Below are 22,563 nucleotides of genomic sequence, written 5' to 3' on the forward strand. Positions count from 1 at the left end.
TGTCTTTGGTTGCTTTTCATTTGTTTTATTGTTTGTTCAGACATTTTTGTGTGTTTTTGCGAGTTTCAACTTGTCCCAAAAGAAACTCATGTATGTCTTCGAGTTACAACCTTCAGGCCGCTCTAAGCTAAGGTGTGAACAAGAACCATTGATAATAATAGAAATCCTAGTGCTAAGTTTTGAAGCACTTTTGGTGAAGCTGCAAATTTTGGTTTTGTGGCCTAAACAAGGATTAAACAAGTTATTGTTTACACAAACACGTACAATAGTCTATGAGATTTTAGGCGTTGGGCTTATATCTATCTTACCAGCATTCAACAAACGTTTACATTAAGCTGTAATTTCTAAGACTATTATACTGTATATCTTACTATACTGAAAAAAGATCTGGATGCTTTTTTTTCTGGCCTTAGTAACTGAAAGTCCACTCTTTCCATCCTTGACCAGCCCAGCATTGCAGCTGCCAGTCACTGTAGTGGGCAGCAAAACACTTCAAGCAAACTTGTCAATGCTCATTTCAGATTTCTTGCACAATGCGTGCCTGATCCTGACAGCTAAGAAAATCAGAAAGGAGAAAAGAGTGTATATCATAGGACTTTATTTGTGTTACATATTGTATGGGTTAAGTGACAGCTACATGTGCTTTTCCATTTAAAAAATTAACAATATTAAACAGGTTATCTTTACATATAAAAAAATGTATTATGCATTTTACCACCCTAGGCATTTGTAGTAAATAGAACACAATACTTCAGTTTTGTCCTTGCTATCTGACTGTTCTGGTTTTCCAAAGATAGCTTAGGTGTGTTCTTATTTGGCTACAATGGTAAGCAGGGCTGTGCTCTGACATAGATTAAATAGTGTACACCACATGTGTCAAACACAAGGCCCGTGGGCTGAATCCGGCCCACCATGCCATTTCATGCGGCCTTTAAACCTCTCCCGCAGCTGCAGCACTCCCCTCGATTCCACCCCCACCTTCTCTCAGCAGTCAGCAGCAGAGAGAAGGATAGAACTCCTCTGCCAGATCCTGTGCTTTATGGAGAGGCTCTTCTCTGCACCCCATCTCAGCAATAGGCAGCAGAGAAAAGGACAAAACTTCTACAGATCCTGCGCCTCGCTGTGCAGTTTCAGCACCCCCTTGTCTCTGCCTCCCCTGGTCTTAGCATTCAGCAGACTCCAGCAGCTGACTCTAGCCCTCCTCTGGTCCTCTTCCAGACCCTGCACTTTCTGCTTCCCAGCTGCCCAGCACAAGGTAAGGGGGATGCACTGTGATGTAACAGAGGGTGTGCGAATCTTAATTCTGATGGCGGGGGGCTCTTGACATCTGATGTAAGGTGGGGTGGGTGCTCTGGACATCTGCTTATAATTATTATGATAATAATACAATTCTATGCCAGTTGAAAAGGAGGGTCATACAATGCTGGTGTCAGCCACAAGAAACTTTACTGGATACTGCTCAGACAGAACACCATGGCAGAACCATGTTCTGTCTGAGCAGTCTCCCATAAAGTTTATTGTGGATGATACCAGTGGTGTACCACCCTCCTTTTCACACTTGCATTATCTGCAACAGGAGTGTGAGTGGGTTCCATGCCGGTCTACACCTGCCCTTCACAGCTCAAGTCTTAAGTTATTACTAAACCCAGTAATAATCCAATGCAGAGGCAATTATTTACTATGATAAAGAGTAGATACTTTTACATAGTCTGATGCTGATGCATAATGCTGATGCGTCCCATGATCAAATTGAGTTTGACACTCCTGGTGAACCCAGATGAAGTCATTGCTAGATTTTCCATATTAGGAGAAAAAGAACAAATTGTCTTGTAAAAAATGTTTCATATTTGCCAAGGGCAAGCTGAACATCATGGCCAACAATATTATTTCACCACTTAATTCATAATTTCAATTGGCACTTATGTGAGTAAATAAGAAAAGACAAATTATCACTTTTCTGGTGGACAATGCTCAGAAAGTTGGTCACAACTGGTCATCTCGTATGAATCTGTTGCCTTCTGAATGTTTCCCATAGTAAATGTAGCGGCATTTCCCTGCAACTCCTGAAACACACAAAAAAATGGTATTCATTATCATATAGCATATCTCCTAAAAGAACATTAAAGACACAAATCTAAATGCCTTCTGGCTTGTTGGCATTCATCTTCAATGGCACCCGAACACTCATACATAGTCAAAACACAAGCATCTGCCTCCCAGTGCAATGAAATGCATGTGTTAAATAAATCTGTTAGCTTGTGGTGCCATGGAAAACAATTAAGCAGGAACAATTTTTGGCATGCTGACATGTATTGAGGGTCCACTGAAAATGAATGGCAACACACCATGTCTCACTGAACTACAAAACCAGCAAAAAAGTGTGTCTGAAGGGGTGCTATCACTGTGGGATTTATTTATCACACATACTTATATAGCACTGTCAGTTTACAGCACTTTACATATATATTATACATTCACATCAGTCTCTGCCCCCAAGGAGCGTACAATCTAAGGACCCTAACTCACATTCATTCACATATTAGGGCCACTTTAGACAGGAACCAATTTACCTACCACCATGTCTTTGTAGTGTGGGAGGAAAACAGAGTAACCAGAGGAAACCCACGCAGGCAAAGGGAGAACATGCAAGCTCTGTGAACGTAAGTTGTGTGGTTGGGATTTGAACCGCCAACCCTAGTTCTGTCAGGTGGAAGTGCTAGCCACTTAGCCAGTGTGCTGCTGATGGAACCCTGAATGACCTATATGTGATATCGTATTTACATGTTGCATTATCAGCTAAAGATAACAAATTGTATAAGCTAATGGCCTCACTCGAGCATGTAGGTTCACAAGTTTTGCTGCCTAAAGCAGCACCCCTCTGCTAGGTTTACCCATGTTACATAAAACATGTAACCAGTAAAATTATATTGGTCCTACCCTTTATTTAAAATACTGTGTCAATCTGGAAATACATTATATTTATACCATTGATGAAAAAAATTAGTGGCTGTTAGAGGATTATTATACTTAATGGTAAATCCAACCCTGCATGAATTCCCATTTCTGCAGAGTTTACAGGGAATATTATAATGTATGTGTTGCTCTGAGGAGAGCTTTGATTCTTTTCATTTTTCAAGGTGGTATTAAAATTCTGCCCTTCACCAGCTCCAGGAATCCTTGCCATGATGGACACTGCTTGATTAAAATTATAGGGAAGGAAAACTGTGTTCTGAAACTACAATAGAATTCCCTGGATTCAAGGAAACCTGTATGGAGGCTGCCATTTCTGACAGCCTTTTTAAAATGCTGGTTGCCTTGCTGTTTCTGGCTTTAGTTGGCAAAGTATAAGTGAAGAAAGGACTTCTAACATGTATATTTGTTTTTTTGTCAGTGACTTGGAGTACTTGGAAAACCATGACAGTTATGGAACTAACATTTTAGAAGGAGAGGTGAGTAATAGTACATTTCTATATTGTATGCAGTATATGTTTCCTTAATTTCTGCTGTTTAGATAGGCCCCATATAAAGCCTAACTCCAGAAATGATTTTTCTACTGGATACAGTCGGAATCTCTCAGCATTTTTATTTCTGACTGTTATCCTATTGGGGAAATCCCCCTACCCTACATTTCTGTCACTGTGACGCCTGTATAACACATGGGGATGCAGCTGTCCCTCATGGGATGGGACACAAAGTTCTTCATTATCTTAGGAGAAAACTATGTTTGTGAACACAGAATTAGGTCTACATGCAGTACATATAGGTATGAACAGGTATTTAAATACACAGTTAGATACAGGTGTAGCACCGTCATAGCTTAGGTTGTTAGGTAAATTTAGTTGGCTCCTCAGTAATAAGTGGAGCAGGGGTTGTGTCTCACAGATTGCTGCTCTGATTGCTTCCCCCTGCATTCTATAGGATTCTAGAGTTATAGTGGGAGGAAGAAGGAAGTGGGCAGCATGAATATTTATGGGGAGTCTTGCCAATTCCTGGGGAAGCATGCCCAGTAGGTGAGGTGGGAGCAAATATATAGGCTGAGGCCTGCGGCAAAGTAAGAGCGTTCCTGGGTCCAGTCCTTATGGAGGAGACCCCTGTGCAGGGGCTCTGGAGGCACCAACTGGAAGACATTGAAGTCCCAGCTGAGACTTTAGCTTTGGGGGGGCTATTCGCAAAGCCTAGTCTTGGAGTCTGTTTAGGTCTGGAGAAGCTCTCTGGAGAGTGCCAGAAGGAAGTTGGTGGAAAGGTGTCCAGTTGTCCTATGGTGTTATGAGTCTATATCTCCCTTAATGAAGAGTACCTGCTAGATATTGGAAGGAGGCAACCAATTATCCTGTGGCCATGTGAGTAGATTACCCCAGTGATGGAAGTTTTTAACTGTGTGCAGCTTTTAGTCTTTTAGGAAAAGTCCAAGTCACCCATCAGCATTAACGATTATGTGGGACATTTTGTGCAGTTCAGCAAGATAGAGGAGTCCTCAAAGTATTTGGTTCACCATTTTTTTTTTATTTGGGACATCCTATTCTCCCTTCACACCATCCAATTTCAACATTATAATGAAACCCCCCAAAAAAGACACCCCTAGATTGTTCCATTTGAGCCAGTGGAAGAGTGAAGCTGCTGTGTACCTGGCTGTGTGTGCTCTAAGTGTGGAAAACATCAGTTCAAAAGATGTATATAAATATATATATATATATATATATATATATATACATACACACACACTCTATATTGCCAAAAGTATTGGGACACCTGCCTTTACATGCACATGAACTTTAATGTCATAACAGTCTTAGTCCATAGGGTTCAATATTGAGTTGGCCCACCTTTTTCTTCTGGGAAGGCTGTCCACAAGGTTTAGGAGTGTGTCTATGGAAATGTTTGACCATTCTACCAGAAGCGTCAGGTACTGATGTCGGATGAGAAGGCCTGGCCCTCAGTCTCTGCTCTAATTCATCCCACAGGTGTTCTATCGGGTTGGGGTCAGGACTCTGCGCAGGCCAGGCAAATTCCTCCACCCCAAACTCACTCATCCATGTCTTTATGGACCTTACTTTGTGCATTGGTGCACAGTCATGTTGGAACAGAAACGGCCTTCCCCAAACTGTTCCCACAAAGTTGGGAGCATGAAATTGTTCAAAATGTCTTAGTATGCTGACATCTTAACAGTCCACTTCACTGGAACTAATGGGCCAAGCCCAACCCCAGCCCCTGAAAAGCAAGCTCACACCACAATCCCCCTCCAACAAACTTTACACTTTGCACAATGCAGCCAGGCAAGTACCGTTCTCCTGGCAACCGCCAAACCCAAACACATCAATCAGATTGCCAGACAGAGAAGCGCAATTCATCACTCCAGAGAACACGTCTCCACTGCTCTAGAGTCCAGTGGTGGAGTGCTTTACCCCACTGTATCTGACTCTTTGCATTGCACTTAGTGATGTAAGGCTTGGATGCAGCTGCTCGGTCATGGAAATCCATTCCTTGAAGCTCTCTATGCACTGTTATTGTGGTAATCTGAAGGCCACACTAAGTTTGGAGGTCTTTAGTTATTGGCTCTGCAGACAGTTGGCGACTTCTGCACACTGTGCACTTCAGCATCTGCTGACCCCGCTCTGTCATTTTACATGGCCTACCACTTGTGAGTTGCTGTTGTTCCCAGTTGCTTCCACTTTGTTATAATACCACTAACAGTTGACTGTGGAATATTTAGTAGCAAGGAAATGTCACGGATGGACTTGTTGCAGAGGTGGCAACCTATCACGGTATCACGCTTGAATTCAATGAGCTCCTGAGAGCGACCCATTCTTTCACAAATGTTTGTAGAAGCAGTCTGCATGCCTACTGTAGGTGCTTGATTTTATACACCTGTGGCCATGGAGGTGATTGGAACACCTGAATCCAATAATTTGGAGGGGTGTCCCAATACTTTTGGCAATATAGTATATATACACAGTATTTGTAGATATAGATAGGTATACATAGACAGATAGATATCCTGATGAGCATGCATCATTTCAAGACTCTAAAATCAGTGCTTCCCCTCATAACAGACCTGACAGACTGATAACAAATTAGGCTAAATGCAATGTATCATTTCTTGCTACAAAGGTTCAATGCATCATTTCTAATTGGCTTCTCTTAATACACTTTAGTTGCACTTGATAGACAACAAATATGCAGCAAGTGAAATGGCTAATATCACAGTTCCTGATCTGCATGCTTCTTAAAGGTTAATGAAGAAAGTATTGAAGGGAAAGGATCAGCATAACAACCAGTACTTTCAAAAAATGAGCAACGGCAACCATATTTTTCTGATATGAAGTTTCTTTAAGTAAAAAGCTGTGTATGACCTTTAGTACTTTTATACATATAGTTCATATGGTTCATAAGGTATCATGTTGTGTTGTATTGTTTTAGTAAGATTTTTTTTTCCAGACACAATCTCCTTGCTGTAACAATTGGTTAAATATAGGGCACAACGCAGACTAAAGCAACTTAATAAATACAGCGACTGCAAAAATAACCTTGGACTTTTTCTGGTTTGACAGTGAAAGAGTGTGCAACTGCACATCAAGAAGAGTTAAGAGTACAAAAACATTGATAGACTTTGAATAAAAGAAGACTACAGAGAGCCACCCTGCAAGTTAAGTTATGGCTATAATAAGAGGAGACACTGTCAAATATATAGACAGGACAGGAGCTGTGCACAGTGACAGGAAGCAGAGCATCTGACAAAGATACTGGTGCCAGTACTTTCCTGCACCAATCACATCCCTAACAAGAGGTGACAACACTTCCCTGCCCCAGCGTCTTGAAGTTCTCTCATCACTGCTCTATGCTTATCACAAAAATCATTCCAAGCACTGAGGCTGGAAGGCTTCTGAACTTATTACACTAAGATATGATTGCAGAATAAAGATAAAAATGAGTGAGAAACTTGAATGTGCTGAACACCCATTGTGCTTATCAAAGGTGCTATTTAATCCACACGAGGAAGTCAAGAGAGGCCCGAGGGTCAAGAAAAGATATTTTAAAAAATGGTGAAAATCTCCTTTCTTTTCTCTGGAATCCACTAAGTAGGACTATGCGCGTAAAAAACAATCCCCTAAAGAATGTGTTTTATTATTCCACATTTTTTTATACATTGAAGATATATATATAAATATATATATATATATATATATATATATTTATATATATACAGTATATATCATTAGTGAGCTTATTTAGTCTAGGAATCCTTTGAAACGACAAATATGTGTATAAAGGAAGCATAATAAATGATTGGCAAATTTTGCTACTGAACTCCCCACATCAGATAATGTCATTAATTACTGTATGTTCCTAAACCTTAATAGAAGAGTCTCCTGGACCCATTTATATGCATTAATACAACACAATTGTCATTTAGCTGTGAATTCTCTATATAATATGAACAAGGCATATGTAAATACATTACTTGAGGTGTTACTGCAGTGTCATTGAGATACCTACTGGAGTCCTTTCCTTTTTACTGCTGGACAGCAGCACAAAATCAACTTTCTCCTGCAGAAATGCTTCACGGGAAAAGGAAAGTGGTACCTTTGTCATCCAATTCAATATAATGACACTCTTATTTGCTTCTCTGTATTACAAGAAATCATAATCTGCCCAGACTGTATAGAAGTGACACTAAAATATATTCTTATTCTCCAAAAAATAATCCATACACATTCCAATCCATATACTTAGTGGTTCTTTAAAGGATATAGTCATCTTTTGGAAAATCTAACATGTTCCCAATGCTGCAGCCGCTGACCGATCCTCCCGTGTGACAGAAGTATGGGGAGAAGTTCCCCGTACAAGCTGTCACTTTTTAAAAACAGTGCGGCCGTGCTGGGCTCTGCCCACATGGTCACGTAATTAATTTAAAGAGTTCTGTAAAATAAATGAACTACAAGTCCTGACAGCCTTAGTGACTGTCGGCTTGTAGTTCTCAATGAACCACCACACCGCTATGAAGCACTGTGGTAGTTCATTGATTCTTCCTGTCAGCATATCTGCTTGCTCATACATCCCGCACAGGCAAGCAGATATACTGACAGGTCTACAGGAGACCTGCATGGCACCAGAGATCTGCTGATTGCTGGTGCAATGCTTTACAGCATTGCATTTACTATTTTTGCAACCCGAAATAGTAAATGCACATTTTTTTCACCTTCAAAATATGTGCATTTATTATTTATGGTCAAAAGGTGAACTTTTCCTTTAATCTATTTTTTATTAAATTGATTATTACTGTGTCTTTCTTGTAATGTCCTTTGTGAGCCCCTAAAACTCTCCTTTTCCCTCTCAGGCCTGTTTGTTTGGAACAAGCACGGCATATTAGTTACAGTCATTACACTCTTCTATGCACACTGCCAATCCCATAGTATATAGTCCCTAGTCCATCTCATTAGGGGGACTATATTCCTTCATACAGTGTGACCATGGAGAACAAACGTAGCCACCTTCTATCAGTAAGTTGGATCACAGCAGTATGAAAAAAAAAAAGGAATTTGGAGATCTGGAGGAGGCCGAGAGTAATAAATGGAACTTTAAGGATATAAAACTGGAATTATTTTTTTTGTAAACCAGTGTTCAGTGTCAATTAAGTGGAAAAAAGGCATGCTGTTGCAGTTTGTTTAATCAAAGAAGACCCCCTTTACACTGGGCGAACTCCATTTTGATTAGCAAGGGATCTGACCACCGATGCTCTGCTGATCAAAGCAAAGCAGGTGGATGGCAGGTCTATAGACAGTGCCCGCTCTGCACTATGGTGAAGGGGCTAAGAGTAAACAGACTCCACTGACCATTTACACCTGACTGCCCACTGATCGGATAGGAGATCCATTTACATCCACCAGTCCATAGACGTGAATGAACTGTCCGATCAGGTCCGCCTGAAAAACTGTTTGGACCGTTCATGTGAAAGGGGTCTTATTTGATGTGTTTGTATATTTACAAACATGTGGCCAAACCTGTTAAACTGGCCCTAAACTTAAAGAGACCCTGTGCTACAAAAAATCTGCTGCAGGACTAAAGTGCTGGCAACCAGAAGTGCTTTCTTATACCTGCAGCAGCCTAAAATACCACTGTTAAGGCTGAATACTGGACCATTCTGATAGGTAAAGCTCTGACACTTCTGGGTAGTGAACCTGCCCTTACCTCCTGCCCCACCAACACACATTCCTATTGGCCCACCATAAGGTCCTAGTGTAGAATATGTTCATCTCTACCATCAATAGAAACACTATTTTATACATCTGCCCCAAAGTGAGTCCCTTTAGTTTCTAGCAAGCAGAAGGTCTGATGCTAGTGGGCACAAGCTAAGCAAGGTAAACCCGATTTGTATTTCTCCGTATGACTGTAAACACAGCAGGGGTGAAACTCCTATAAACTAGTAATAACTGCCCAATAAAAACTCAACTCCAAGTCCCTCATGCATTCCAATAATGGGTATGTAATGCTGTAGAAAAACCCTGAAGAAACTTTTCTTAAGCTACAATTTTCTATTTGCATACTAACCCTGTTCTACAAGTATTTTTATAGATCGTTTTATTCTCAGAAAGTTGTAAGGTCCAAAACATTAATGAAATGTTTCCATTGAAAGCCATGTATATAATTATACATATCTCAAACCATAACTGCACCCAGCCCCAGCAGTTTAATATGCAGTTTACAGTGAAAATGAAAGAATGGGAACATGCTGAAGGTTTTTCAAACACCCAACATTCCAGGGTGGGAGAGAGTGAGGAACTAAGGCAAAGAAATCTCAGCTGAAGAAACAGGCTATTATTATATTATTATTATACAGGATTTATATAGCGCCAACAGTTTGCTCAGCTCTTTACAATATAACGGGAGACAATACAGCAACAATACAGTTCAATACAAGAGGGTCCTGCTCCTTGGAGCTTACAATCTAGGAATTGATTACTGTAGGCTTTGGATTACAACTAAAATATCCCTTTTAGCTGGAATGGCCTTTTAGAGAGATGTATGAGAGAGCATGCTCAGGAAAATGTAACTATTTCAAGAGTGTCACAACTGAAAATCTTTAATTTCTCTTATTTATTTCATTTTCATTTTCACGTTTAAACATAGAATTTTTTTTTAATTGATAAGGACACGCAGGTGGGGCATGTACTTTAAAAATACCATGTTAGGTGAAAGGGAATGTGTTGTAGTGTTTTGCACATTTCATTTATTTAATTAGGTCACTTGGTAAACATGTTTCTTCTTTTTTAAGACTGGTGATAATTATGTGTTTTTGCATGGCAAGACCACTTACCGTTATCTCACATATATATTCTTATTATTATAGCCAATTTTACCACCCTAACTCCTCCCACAGTTTTTATACTACAGACAGTAATATACCGAAACGTGCAGATTGTTCCCGATTGGTGTGCTATTACTTTGTGGAACGTTTCGCCAAATGGTTCATGAAATATCGGCGTTTTTGTGGTGAAATTCATCCCATAGGAATGAATGGCGGAATGTTCAAAAGTAGAGTGGGAGCTGACAAAAGCTAGAGTGTGAGCAGAAAAATCAGGACATGATTTCTAAACTGCCATCACTCCCTCATTTTCAAGCCCACCTACACAAATCTTATATCAAAACGTTCAGCTATCCCTGCTGCCACTAAAAATGTCCACGGCTAAGCCATAGTCCTGATAGTTTTCACAATATGACCATTTGTTTGCAACTCTCGCCACCCATTGACATTCATTGAAACTCCACCCTAGCCACCTCAAATTTGAAGGGCAATATCTAAACTGCGACTGTGTCTTCATTTTTAATATTTCAGAGACATACTCTGCATCAAAATGTAGGTCTGGGTCTTGTGATTCTCACAATATAAAGTTCTTCGGTGTAGAATTTATAATTTTTAAACTACAACCGTTTGAAGATGGCATCCGCCAGTGAAGTGAGCAAGTTGGAGCAGTTTGTTTTTAACCGCTCTTCTCTGCCCTTGCTGTAGAGTGAGTTGCCATAGGAACCCAGGTGTGTGAGCAGGCAGCAGAGTGACAAGCCACTCCACCCAGTTACTCCGCCCACTCCAGTTGTAGACTACTGCTGGAGGCAAGAACACTTCACACAATTTCCCAAGAAATTGTCGCTTTTCTAGTTATGAAATATTATTACATATAAATATTATGTATTCATTAACCAACAGCAGGTGGAGCTTTAGTCTCCATTTCAAATGTTTACCTTCATCTCCTTTGTTGCAAAATACCTGTTAATAGAGTCCAATGGTTCAATTTGAATGTGACAGAGTGGTGGACTCATTGGATGGCTCCATCCAAGGTTTGAAAAAAAGCTTCACTTAAATAGAAGTATGGCACCCAAACCCATGTGAACATTTTTTTTCCACAAAAAATGCATTGTTTTCTAAGTAAATAAATGATGTTTGGAGAAGTTTTTGTAATGAGACTCTTCACTGGACAGGTTTTACACAATAACTTTCCTTTAAGGCCCAACTCCAGGGAAATTAACCCCCCCCCGCAGTGGAGTTACCCCTGCACTGCAAGGGTTAAATTCTCATTTAGGTCAAGGGGTTGGGAAAACCAGTTTTACTTACCCAACCCTCTGCTTCCCTGACAGCCAGTGTTCTCTTCTTTGCTAAGCTCCAGCAGTTGTCTTTCCCTTGGCAGCCTTATGTCAATGCAGGGCTATGGGCTCTGCATTGAACTTGACATCAGAGAGCATCAAAATGCTGAAGCGTAGGAGAGAAGGGATTTTGGGAAATGGCCTTGGAAGGAGGGAGTTTGCAGGAGCAGGGGATTTGGTAAGTAAAACTCCTTTTCTTGTTGTCATAGACCTAAACCAGAATGAAACCTTTTCAGTGCGTGGGGCAGTCACACTTACCTTTTCAAGAGTGTAGTATTAATGTGAACATTGTTAACTATGGCCCTGGAAGACATAGGTGGCCTTACTGACTGGTCTTCCTTGCACTAACTCTGCTGCAGTGCGGCCGGCACACAATGTTCACACTAAAGTTTCCTATTCTGTTGTGGGTATGAAGAGAGCTGAGCTCAGACCATGATAAGTATTCCTCATGTGGCCCATCATTCTCTATTAGCCACTATGAGCATTCTGCACAGTGCAGAATGTTGTTGGGAGCTGTCCAAGTAGTCTTTTAACACTTGCAAGGGAGCCTAAGTCTTCATGGGTCATATTTAATGATTTTTAGCTAAAGCACAGTTATATTGTAGAAATGTACTAGTCTGGTCTTGCTGAAGCATTATAGAAGAAAGACTCAGTGACTTAAGGTGGTGTGAGAGATGAAAGTGTGAGTCAGCTGTCACTTTGCATTATATTCTCTTTATACGCTTACCCAGTCATAGGACAGATGACAGATTTGGGGGAAGGAGGCAAGCTCAGATGCCAACACTTGCTTTAGGAATGAGATGTGGGCTTGAGGGTAGCTTAAAATTCACTAAATATAGGAAAATAATATTTCAGCCTGGGAGCTGGTAGAGGTGGAAATACATATTTTTAACGATCAGGCAATACAACTTGACCATTCCACCAAGGCACCCCGCTGAATGATGCTAAAGTCCAGATAATCTCTTTCCTTTTCCCAGAACTATGCTCACAGTGAAAATACTGGCAGCAAGAAGGGAGGCAGAAGTTCTCAGCATGACAGCACATGAGAAATCAATGGTGACATGACACAAGAGGAGGGTGAAGTGTGGAGTGAGGGATCTCTAGGGACACGTCACAAAACACTACAGGTCATATAATTGCATTGATGTGGACTTACAAACAATGATAAGTTGTTACCAGCACCTTACAAGAAGGATATAAAATCAGTCAAGGCAATTACACAGCTGGTGGGCAAAATATGTATAATAACAGCTAAACATTTAACTCTCTGTTCCTGGAAAGGGGAGTAATAGGAAATTCTTTGAACTTAGAAAAAAAAAGTTTCATTCTATTGCTGTTACAAGGAACAAAATGTATTGCTACTGATGGAAGATGAAATATATTTTTAGTCCAGAGAATTAGTATAACATTCCACAAATATGACCTCATACACAAACAGCTGCTATTATGTTTTTTGTATATACAGTTACCGGCCACTATATTAGGTACACCTGTTCCATTGCTTGGTAACACAAATTGCTAATCAGCCAATCCAAACCAAGCATCAGAATGGGGAAGAAAGGGTATTTAATTGACTTTGAACATGGCATGGTTGTTGGTGCCAGACGGGCATTCAAAAACTGCTAATCTACTGGTATTTTCAACCACAACCATCTCTAGGGTTTACAGAGAATGGTCTGAAAAAGAGAATATTCAATGAGCAGCAGTTGTATGGCAGAAAATGGCTTGTTGAGGTCAGAGGAGACGCAGACGGGTTGCTTCAACATTCAGATGGTAGAGTCAGAATTTGGTGTAAACAACATGAAAGCATGGATCCATCCTGCCTTGTATCAATGGTTCAGGCTGGTGGTGGTGTAATTGTGTGGGGGATATTTTCATGGCACTAGCAAGGTGTACCTAATAAAGTGGCCGGTGAGTGTATTTCAATTATGCCAGAAACATTGATGGTATCAGGTCGTACAGTGGGTGCAGAGAGAAGATCCCCACCTTGCTGTCACAGGGAGGCAGCGGATCAGGGAGAGGCTTCAGCAGTTTGATCATGTTTCATGTTACACCCTAAAAACAGGTGGAACATGTAACATGTTTCCAAAGGTGAACTTTTCCTTTAAATTAAGTGACTGCATTAGTTTTCCCTTTATTTTCTACTAGTGACCTGACAAGTAACACACTTCTTGTCTTAACCACTTGCCGCCCAGCCACCGCATATAAACGGCGGCAGGGCGGCACTCGTAGGCAAAAGCACGTTTTAAAACGGCTGCCTTCAAAACAGGTAGGGGGTGCGAGCGAGGCGCGCGCCCGCCCTACCTGTCCCGCGGGTGTCAGCAGCGGGTGTCAGCTGATGGGTCACGGCCGGTTTTTACCGGCCATTTTCCCGCAATTGACGGTGATCGCCGACACAGAGCAGGGCTGCATTGTTTACCCACAGCCCTGTTCTGTGTCAGTTCTCTGACAGCTTGTGAGAAGCTGCAGAGTTTCTCTCCCTCGATCAGCTCCCCCTCCCTCCACCCGTCCAGTACACACCCCCACCCCCTAGTAAAACACTTCCCTTACACAGCAAATTCTAAAAATGTTAACCCCTTCCTCCCCAGTAACATTAGTACAGTTTCAGTGTTTTTTTTTCACTGATCACTGTATTGGTGTCACTGGGGATGTCAGTAACCCCAAGTCAGTTCCCCCCCCCCCAGTGTCAAAATGTCCGCTGCAGTCCCGCAGTCCTGCCATAAGTCGCTGGTTGCCGCCATATGTCACTGATTGCCGCCAAAAGTCGCTGATCGGCGCCATTATTAGTATAAATAAAAATTAAAAATTCCAGTATCTTTCCCGCCATTTGTAAACGCTATAACTTTCACGTAAACCAATTAATTTACACGTATTGGGATTTTTTTTTAGCAAAGACATGTCGCAGAATGCATTTTGGCAGAAATTTATGACTAAATTTGATTTTTGCATTTTTTTTTTAGTGGACATGTTTTATAGCAAAAAGTCCAAAATATTGTTTTTTTTTCCTCAAAATTGTCAGCCTTTTTTTTTATAGCGAAAAAAATAAAAACCGCACAGGCGATCAAATACCACTGAAAGAAAGCTCAATTTGTGAGGAAAAAAAGGATGTAAATTTCATTTATGTACCGTAGTGCATGACCGCGCAATTGTCCGTTAAACTAGCGCAGCGCTGTATAGCAGAAAAATGGCGTAAATTGCAGTATTTATACCATAGTTTGTAGACGCTATAACTTCCACACAAAGCAATCAATATACACTTATTGGGATTTTTTTTACCAAAAACATGTAGCAGAATACATTTTGGCCTAAATTTATAACCAACTTTGAGTTTACTACAGTCAGGTCCATAAATATTGGGACATCGACACAATTCTAACATTTTTGGCTCTATACACCACCACTACCAAAAGACCCGGAAGACCACGGAAAACAACTGTGGTGGATGACCGAAGAATTCTTTCCCTGGTGAAGAAAACACCCTTCACAACAGTTGGCCAGATCAAGAACACTCTCCAGGAGGTAGGTGTATGTGTGTCAAAGTCAACAATCAAGAGAGGACTTCACCAGAGTGAATACAGAGGGTTCACCACAAGATGTAAACCATTGGTGAGCCTCAAAAACAGGAAGGCCAGATTAGAGTTTGCCAAACGACATCTAAAAAAGCCTTCACAGTTCTGGAACAACATCCAATGGACAGATGAGACCAAGATCAACTTGTACCAGAGTGATGGGAAGAGAAGAGTATGGAGAAGGAAAGGAACTGCTCATGATCCTAAGCATACCACCTCATCAGTGAAGCATGGTGGTGGTAGTGTCATGGCGTGGGCATGTATGGCTGCCAATGGAACTGGTTCTCTTGTATTTATTGATGATGTGACTGCTGACAAAAGCAGCAGGATGAATTCTGAAGTGTTTCAGGCAATATTATCTGCTCATATTCAGCCAAATGTTTCAGAACTAATTGGATGCCGCTTCACAGTGCAGATGGACAATGACCCAAAGCATACTGCAAAAGCAACCAAAGAGTTTTCTAAGGGAAAGTAGTGGAATGTTATGCAATGGCCAAGTCAATCAACTGACCTGAATCTGATTGAGCATGCATTTCACTTGCTGAAGACAAAACTGAAGGGAAAATGCCCCAAGAACAAGCAGGAACTGAAGACAGTTGCAGTAGAGGCCTGGCAGAGCATCACCAGGGATAAAACCCAGCGTATGGTGATGTCTATGCGTTCCAGACTTCAGGTTGTAATTGACTGCAAAGGATTTGCAACCAAGTATTAAAAAGTGAAAGTTTGATTTATGATTATTATTCTGTCCCATTACTTTTGGTCACTTAACAAGTGGGAGGCACATATGCAAACTGTTGTAATTCCTACACCGTTCACCTGATTTAGATGTAAATACCCTCAAACTAAAGCTGACAGTCTGCAGTTAAAGCACATCTTGTTAGTTTCATTTCAAATCCATTGTGGTGGTGTATAGAGCCAAAAATTTTAGAATTGTGTTGATGTCCCAATATTTATGGACCTGACTGTATATATTTTTTATAGCTGAAAGTAAAAAATATTGTTTTTCTTCAAAATTTTTGGCCTTTTTTTGTTTATAGCGTGAAAAATAAAAAGCGCACAGGTGATCAAATTACACCGAAAGAAAGCTCTATTTGTGTGAAAAAAAGGACGTAAATTTCGTTTGGGTGCAGCATTGCATGACCACGCAATTATCAGTTGAATTAGTGCAGCGCCGAGTAGCAAAAAGAGGCCTGGTCATTAAGGGGGTAAATCCTCAGGAGCTCAAGTGGTTAAGGTGTCTCCACTCTAGGTAGAGGAGCAAGTTCATGTACAAAAATATATTAGTACAAAATATAAGACGCTATACTATACTATAATATTGCATAAACAAAAAAATGGATAGGCGATAACCCCAAGACTGTTTTTCTTTTAAAGGAGAAGATTGGGGCTGACTCAAGAGCTGAGCCACCACATGACTGCTTATCAGTCAGCTCTCAGTCTTCTTACAGCGGAGAGCAGTAAGTGTCAGTCACTGCACTTTAATCTGCTCCTCCAGCACTCACTGAAGCGTCAGGCTAGGAAAGGGACAGACACAGGTGTCAATCAAAAAAACCAGGTGGACCCTAAAATATTTCAATAGAGTATAGGTGAGCGCACAAAAACACACAAATGAGCTGCTGGCATAAAAGGATAGAGCCCCTAGATCCTCTGGTAAATAAGTATGCAGCACTAATGAGAACGATCTGGTGAAAACAATGCAATAATCTAATTCCTTAGCCGCTCTTGTTTTTGTCATTTATTTCTCATACTACTGTTCAGCATTTATTGTTTATTCCTTTGTATTGCATACCCTGGTGGGCTGAGTGGTTTTCCCTAAGTGGTTCCGTTTTGTCCGGCTGCCTTGCCGGACTTCCACAAAATGGTGCCCGCGTCGCGCATGCACGCGGGAGTTATAAATAACAGATGACGTCGGCGGCAAGGCCTTCCCTCCTGTGCTGGATTGGTCCGTTAGCAATGTCTGGAGTGCTTCCCCTGCTGTGTGTGTGTGCCAGTGGAGCCCCCTTCTGCCCGTGACCAGATCCATGATGACCACCAGGGTCCTGTTTGGAGGTTATTGTTACATGCGCATATAACTTGTGCTTATGGTAAGAGCAAGCACATACCAATCTACCACCATCTGAAGTCAAGAGCACTGGAGTTACAGTTGCAAGAAAAAGTATGTGAACCCCTTGGGATTACGTGGAGTTTTGCATGAATTGGGCATAAAATGTGCTCTGAACGTCATCTAAGTCACAACAATAGAAGAACACAGTCTGCTGAACATAATACTACACAAACATTAGATGTTGCCATGGTTTAATTGCACATAACATGTAAACATTCACAGTGCAGGGAGGAAAAAGTATGTGTAGTAGGCCCTAGCTTAATGACTTCTCCCAGAGCTATTTGGAGCCAGGAGTGAGCCAACCTTGACTCCAATCAGTGTGATGATATTGGATGTGTTGCCGACAGCTGTCCTGCCCTTAAAAAAACACACACCTGTTTTGGGTTTACTGGTTTCAAGAAGCACTGTCTGATGTGAACCATGCCTTGCAGAAAAGAGCTCTCAGAAAACCTACGATCAAGAATTGTTGACTTGCATGAAGCTGGAAAGGGTTACAAAGGTATCTCCAAAAGCCTTGATGTGCATGTGTCCACAGTAAGACAGAATGTCTACAAATGGAGAAAGTTTAGCACTGTTGCTACTCTCCCTAGGCGAGGTCGTCCTGTAAAAATGACTCCAAGAGCACAGCGCAGAATGCTGCATGAGGTAAAGAAGAATCCCAGAGTGTCAGCTAAAGACCTACAGAAATCTCTGGCACATGCTAACATTTTTGTTGACACATCTACAATAAGGAAAACATTAAACAAGAATGGAGTACATGGGAGGACACCACGGAGGAAGCCATTGCTGTCCAAAAAGAATATTGCAGCACGTTTGAAGTTTGCAAAAGAGCACCTGGATGTTCCACAGCACTACTGGCAAAATATACTGTGGACAGATGAAACCAAGATTGAGTTGTTTGGGAAGAACACACAACACTATGTTTGAAAAAAAGGCACAGCACACCAACATCAAAACCTCATCCCCACTGTAAAACATGGCGGAGGGAGCATCATGGTTGGGGCTGCTTTGCTGTCTCAGGGCCTGGACGGATTGTTGTCATTGATGGGAAAATCAATTCCAGAGTTTATCAAGACATTTTGCAGGAAAACGTACGACCATTTGTCCGCCAACTGAAGCTCCGCAGAGGATGGGTGATGCAACAGGACAATGACCCAAAGCATACAAGTAATTCAACAAAACAATGGCTGCAACAGCACAGAATATGCCTTCTGGAGTGGCCCAGTCAGAGTCCTGACCTCAACCCGATTGAAATGCTGTGGCATGACCTTAAGAGAGCGATCCACACCAGACATCCCAAGAATATTGCTACACTGAAACAGTTTTATGAAGAGGAGTGGTCCAGAATTACTCCAGATCGTTGTGCAGGTCTGATCTGCAACTACAGGAAACGTTTGGTTGAGGTTATTGCTGCCAAAGGAGGGTCAACCAGTTATTAAGTCCAAAGGTTCACATACTTTTTCCTCCCTGCACTATGAATGTTTACATGTTATGTGCAATTAAACCATGGCAACATCTAATGTTTGTGTAGTATTATGTTCAGCAGACTGTGTTCTTCTATTGTTGTGACCTAGATGCCGTTCAGAGCACATTTTATGCCCAATTCATGCAAAACTCCACGTAATCCCAAGGGGTTCACATACTTTTTCTTGCAACTGTATTTCCATTATTCCTGCTTCCCAGTCACCAGAATCACTATTATACTTGAAGTGTTATAACGATCACTATCTCGATTTTCATCCAGTCGCGAGTTTACTGGAATATGGATTTATGAGCACTTTTTTGCACTTTATTTATGTTTACACTTATACTTTTTAGTGCAATATTTATCGATTTATTTGTGCTTATTTTGGTTTTAATATTTTATTCATTCACCATATTTCTTGTCACTGGACCCTAAAATATTGTTAGTTCATTTCATTACTGTAATTGTTAGTATTCTAGAAGTAAGACGGTGAGTGTAGTGTTTGCTAACCTCAACAACGGATGAGAGCTGAAAACATCAAAATACATTCTACTACACTTAATAAACATAAAAACATTCTACTACACCTAATATACATTAATGATTGGATACTAGAATTAGGAAACTATAATTTGCTAGTGGTCTTTACCTATTGCTATGGAAAAGTGCGTGGATGGCTTATATCAATTTCTTTTTGAAATGAAAAAGGTTGAGAGTATCAAATGGGTTCTAGAAAAGATGGCACCAGGGCCTGGAACACAGATATTTTTTTACAAAACATGTATGTAAATATATTTTGCAAGTATAAATTTTTTTTGCCAGCAAGCTCTACCCCCGAGTTGAGTGTATCATGCATTTGCCTTTTTATTCTGGTTTCTTTAGTGAAAATATACTGTATATAGTTGAATGCCCCATGCTCACTCTATGTATACAATTCAGTGAGGAAAAGGCAACATCCCCCCCATTGACTTCTACATCACATCCAACAACGCCAATATCAAACCCGCTCTGCAGGCCAGAGTACTTGGTGTCATTCTGGACTCCAACCTATCCTTCCAGCCCCAAGTCCAATCTTTAACAAACTCGTGCAGACTCCACCTCCGCAACATCGCCAAAATCCGCACGTTCCTAACCCCAGAAACCACTAAACAGCTCATCCACTCCCTCATCATATCACGACTCGACTACTGCAACTCCCTCCTCACTGGCCTGCCTCGCCGCTGGCTATCCCCGCTTCAGTCGATCCTGAATACGGCTGCCAGACTCATTCACCTTTCCAACCGCTCCATTTCCGCCACCCCCCTCTGCCAATCCCTCCACTGGCTTCCGATTGCGCAACGGATCAAATTTAAAATCCTAACACTGACGTACAAAGCTGTCCACCATACTGCCCCGAACTACATCACTGACCTAATATCCAAGTACCGCCCAGCACGCACAATCCGCTCCTCACAAGACCTCCTTCTCTCTAGTTCCCTGGTCTCCTCCTCCCATGCCCGCCTCCAGGACTTCTCCAGGGTGTCACCCATCCTCTGGAACTCCCTTCCCCAACCCATCAGATTATCACCTACTCTCCTCTCCTTTAGGCGCACCCTGAAAACCCATCTCTTCAGGGAAGCCTACCTCACCCCCTGCTAACTTGCTGACCTCCTCCACTCTTCCTACCACTCCATCCCCCACAGCTATCTCCTCCTGTACCACTATCCCATCCCTTCTAGATTGTAAGCTCGAAAGAGCAGGGCCCTCGATCCCCTCATGTTTTGCATTGTATTGGTATTGTTCTGTCACATGTTCTGTCCCCCTTTGTAATGTACAGCGCTGAGTGAACTATTGGCGCTTTATAAATACTGTATAATAATATAATAATAATAACATCCAGCTTTTATTTTGCACAAAAAAGTCTACTTTCCCTGTCAGTCACTCTTTTCTGCCTTCCCTCTGCAAAGTATTTATTTATGCCCCAGGATTTATAAATGTCAGGGATTTATTAAAGTCAGCCTAGCCTAAAAAATACGTCTTCTGATTATCCCAACCCCCTGGGCAGTGAGAACATACATGAATGGTTTCATGTATATAAAAAATACATCACCTACTTTTTCGGTCTTATGATCATCTTTAATGATGTTGTCCTTTTATTGAGAGATCCAATTCATTACTCACTTTCGGGACAAAACTGTCTATTGTATTGTACAAAAACAAAATCTCTGGATTTTAGCAGCAACTATGAACTGTTAGCAAACTGCACCACAGTTGTATGCATTCACTAAATATAAATATATGCTTGGTCTCTGAATTTTTTTTCTTCCCAAAGATGTCTGCACCAATGTACAAGACAGCATACAACATCTTATCCCCTGACCCCATCTGCTTTTTCTTGCTTCTAAGATGTAATGTGACCTTAAATTCAGTCTACTTACTATTCATGTATTCCTGACTCAGGGACTATTAACCTGATTGCACTTAATGTGAATAGGGAAGAGCACTATTAGGTGCAGAGTGACATAAAGGCCTGTTGGGATTGCTTTTAGTGATCAGGTTACTTGGAGTGATTTACTTTTTAACTCTTCCTTAGGCACAGGCTGGCGATAGTTTGGAAGCACACAACAATAACATCTGATACTTGTCATCTACACAGAGCTTAGCCCCGGTCAAACTAGTAAGTACATTTATGTTATACATTGTAACTGTTAGTAAATGAAGGGATTGTAAACTCCAAGGAGCAGGGCCCTCCTAATCCTCTTGTATTGAACTTTATTGTTGCTGTATTGTCTCCTTTTATATTGTAAAGTGCTGAGCAAACTGTTGTCGCTATATAAATCCTGTTTATTATTATTATTAATAATACTTTTTTATAAAAAACAATGAAAAGCTGGAAAAACTATTGACTGGGTGGCTTCTTTTATTTAGTATAGAAAAAAAACTGTAATTATCTGCAGCTAACTCATCCTAAGGTGTGGTGGCTGCATTTGTTTTCTTTTTCCATCTTCTTTTCCACCTGCCGAACCTGCCACACTTCCTGTCCTAGGGTGACAAAGCTCAGGTAAACTTGGCGGGGCTGATAACATTACTTGACCCAACAGGGCTGATACCATTGGAAGTTACAAGTTCACTGGATATCTAGCTGGATCAACAAGTATCCCTCTGCACTTGCCAAACATACACTATATTGCACAAAGTATTGGGACGCCTGCAGGGGTGGACTGACAACTCATGGGGCCCCCGGGCAATAAGGAATCATGGGGCTCCTGTGGCAAAGCACACCCTAAAAAGTCTATAAAAAAGGTAACAGGGGAATTTCATGGGGCCCCCTACTGACCCCGGGCACTCGGGCAGTGCCCGAGTGCTCGAATGGTCAGTCCACCCCTGGACGCCTGCCTTTACACGCACATGAACTTTAATGGCATCCCAGTCTTAGTCCATAGGGTTCAATATTGAGTTGGCCCACCCTTTGCAGTTATACCAGCTTCAACTCTTCTGGGAAGGCTGTCCACAAGGTTTAGGAGTGTGTCTGTGGGAATGTTTGACCATTCTTCCAGAAACGTACCGTTATTGTGCTAATCTGAAGGCCACACAAAGTTTGGAGGTCTTAAGGTATTGACTCTGCAGACAGTTGGCGACTTCTGTGCACTGTGTGCTTCAGCATGCGTTGACCCCGATTTGCCATTTTACGTGGCCATTTTACGTGGCTGAGTTGCTGTTGTTCCCAGTTGCTTCCACTTTGTTATAATACCACTAACAGTTGACTGTGGAATAATTAGTAGCAAGGAAATTTCACGGATGGACTTATTGCA

General features: G+C 41.4%; 1 protein-coding gene across 2 annotated transcripts in view; it reads right to left on the bottom strand.

Annotated features, from left to right (window-relative positions):
• Positions 1-581: 581 nt before the first annotated feature.
• Positions 582-22,563, bottom strand: part of LRMDA (leucine rich melanocyte differentiation associated) — a 1,105,225-nt gene continuing 1,083,243 nt past the window's right edge. For both annotated transcript variants that reach the window (XM_089682571.1, XM_089682570.1), the window contains one exon: positions 582-2,063. In XM_089682571.1, the coding sequence (XP_089538697.1) occupies positions 1,950-2,063 (114 nt within the window). In that variant the 3' untranslated portion in view covers positions 582-1,949. The remainder of the gene's footprint in view (positions 2,064-22,563) is intronic.

Source organism: Staurois parvus, unplaced genomic scaffold (assembly GCF_062004578.1).
Source record: "Staurois parvus isolate SC_StPar_1 unplaced genomic scaffold, SC_StPar_1.0 ptg000291l, whole genome shotgun sequence".
NCBI classification, from domain to species: Eukaryota; Metazoa; Chordata; class Amphibia; order Anura; family Ranidae; genus Staurois; species Staurois parvus.